Below are 1929 nucleotides of genomic sequence, written 5' to 3'. Positions count from 1 at the left end.
TATGTTTCTGATATTGTATCTTCAATTCACAAATTAATTAAATTATATGATAAATATGAAAATTATATTTAAAAGAAAAGAAGATAAAAACAATATCAATAATAAAATTAAAATAACAAATACATCATTTAATTAATATCTCTGTCATTCATAAATCAATTAATAATTCTATCAAATATAATTAAAACAATTTTATTATAATATAATTTATAATTATGTATTCATTCTTGTTATTTATCATATTTTATTCTTCTATTTTTCATTTTGTTTATTATATAGTTATTTTGAATGAATATATTCTATTTTAATTTATTTATTGTTCATTTCATTATTTGTAATTAAATGAAATGATAAAGTATGTTAATAAAATTAAGTTGTTTAATAGAATTAAATGAAATATTAATTCTATTTCTTTTATGTTTGTTTTCATTCTTTATTTTCAATTCTTTCTAACATTCTTACTACTTCTTCTATTCTTATTCTTTCTTTTGGTTCTTGTTTCCATGTTTTTTCAATAATTTCTTTAATGTCTTCTTTAACTTCTTGTATTATTGTTGGTCGTTTACCTGTTGTGATTGCATCTGCTATATCCCATGGAAAATTGTATATTTCTTTAGGAAATGGATCTTGCCATGTAATGATTTGTAACATTGTTATTGAATATGAATATACATCCGATGGCATTTTGTAATGTTCTCGATTAAGTACTTCTGGTGCCATGTAAATAGGTGATCCTATCCCTTTTGTGAATGTCATATTTGTCATCATCATATTAATGTTTCTTGAACTTCCAAAATCTGTTAATTTACAATTAACTCCAATATTATCATCAAGTGTTACAACAAGAAAATTATCTGGTTTAATATCTCGATGTAGTATTCCATTTGAATGAAGATATGAAATTCCTTTTGCTCCATCTATCATAAATTTAATTCTTATTTTATTTGGTATTTCTGTGTTTGTTCTTTTATTAATTAAATCTTGTATTGATCCATATTTTGCATATTCTGTTATCATACATATTTTATTAGGAATAAATACTGCTCCATAAAATTGAATAATATATTCACTTCAAAATTTATCTAACATCATTACTTCTTTCTCAAATTCTTTCATTTTATCTTCATCTTTATCAATTTGTTTCATTTTCTTAATTGCTACTTGATTCCCTCTAAATTCTCCTATATATACAATTCCAAATGTTCCTTCTCCTATTTTATGTTCTTCTTTTATTTCATCTGGATCAAGTCGTGTTGATATTTGTGTTTCTCCTTTAATTGAAATACTTTTAATTATTTCTTCTTGTGTTTTATTAAGTGTTTTACTTATTATCATCATTTGTTCTTTAATTTTAGTAGTACATTTGATTGTAATGAATATTTCAAATTCACATGCATATCCTCCTTCAATTGTAATGATATTTGGGTTTGTTCTAATTGAATATTTTTCATTTTCTTCTTTACTACTTATTTGTATTTTCTTTTTTTCTTTCTTCTCATTTCCAATACATATTAATTCTCTGATTTCTTTATTTACTTCAATTTCTTCTCCTTCTCCTATTTCTATTTCTTTTTTATTTGTTATTATTCCATCTCCAAGTGATATAAATTTGATATTTGATTGTGAAATTTTAAATATTGTTGTTGTTTTCTCTTGTTCTTTCTTTTCTTTGCGTTTTATAATGTAATTAATCATTATTATTATAATTATAATTATTATAATGATGATAATAAGTATAATGATGATAATTATCATTATCATCCACCATACAATTTCTTTATTACATTTTGTTCCTTCTTCATTGATTCCATACCAAAATGAACATTTTGAACATTTATTATTTTTTGTTTCTTTACATTTATTAATATTTGAATAATGAATAAATTCTTTATTTATTATTATATATTCATCTTCACATGTATTACATTC

General features: G+C 21.6%; 2 protein-coding genes across 2 annotated transcripts, besides 6 other annotated features; both read right to left on the bottom strand.

Annotated features, from left to right (window-relative positions):
* Window positions 1-49: 49 nt before the first annotated feature.
* Window positions 50-122: a microsatellite.
* Window positions 123-189: 67 nt separating this feature from the next.
* Window positions 190-330: a microsatellite.
* A 69-nt stretch (window positions 331-399) lies between these two features.
* Window positions 400-512: a microsatellite.
* On the bottom strand, window positions 427-1017 carry EDI_282270 (serine/threonine protein kinase HT1, putative; the record flags this gene model as incomplete). The annotated part of the gene is made up of 1 exon (XM_001741730.1): window positions 427-1017. The coding sequence occupies one exon, from the start codon at window positions 1015-1017 to the stop codon at window positions 427-429; it is 591 nt and encodes a 196-aa protein (XP_001741782.1).
* Window positions 1018-1071: 54 nt separating this feature from the next.
* EDI_282260 (protein serine/threonine kinase, putative) lies at window positions 1072-1695 on the bottom strand (the record flags this gene model as incomplete). Its single annotated transcript, XM_001741729.1, has 1 exon — window positions 1072-1695. One exon carries the CDS (start codon window positions 1693-1695, stop codon window positions 1072-1074), a length of 624 nt encoding a protein of 207 aa, XP_001741781.1.
* Window positions 1445-1588: a microsatellite.
* Window positions 1691-1761: a microsatellite.
* A 71-nt stretch (window positions 1762-1832) lies between these two features.
* Window positions 1833-1907: a sequence feature (AT_rich).
* The last annotated feature ends 22 nt before the right edge of the window (window positions 1908-1929 follow it).

Source organism: Entamoeba dispar, genomic scaffold, assembly GCF_000209125.1.
Source record: "Entamoeba dispar SAW760 scf_1105229463969 genomic scaffold, whole genome shotgun sequence".
Classification (NCBI taxonomy): domain Eukaryota; phylum Evosea; order Mastigamoebida; family Endamoebidae; genus Entamoeba; species Entamoeba dispar.
This window is presented reverse-complemented; position numbering and strand designations above follow the sequence as displayed.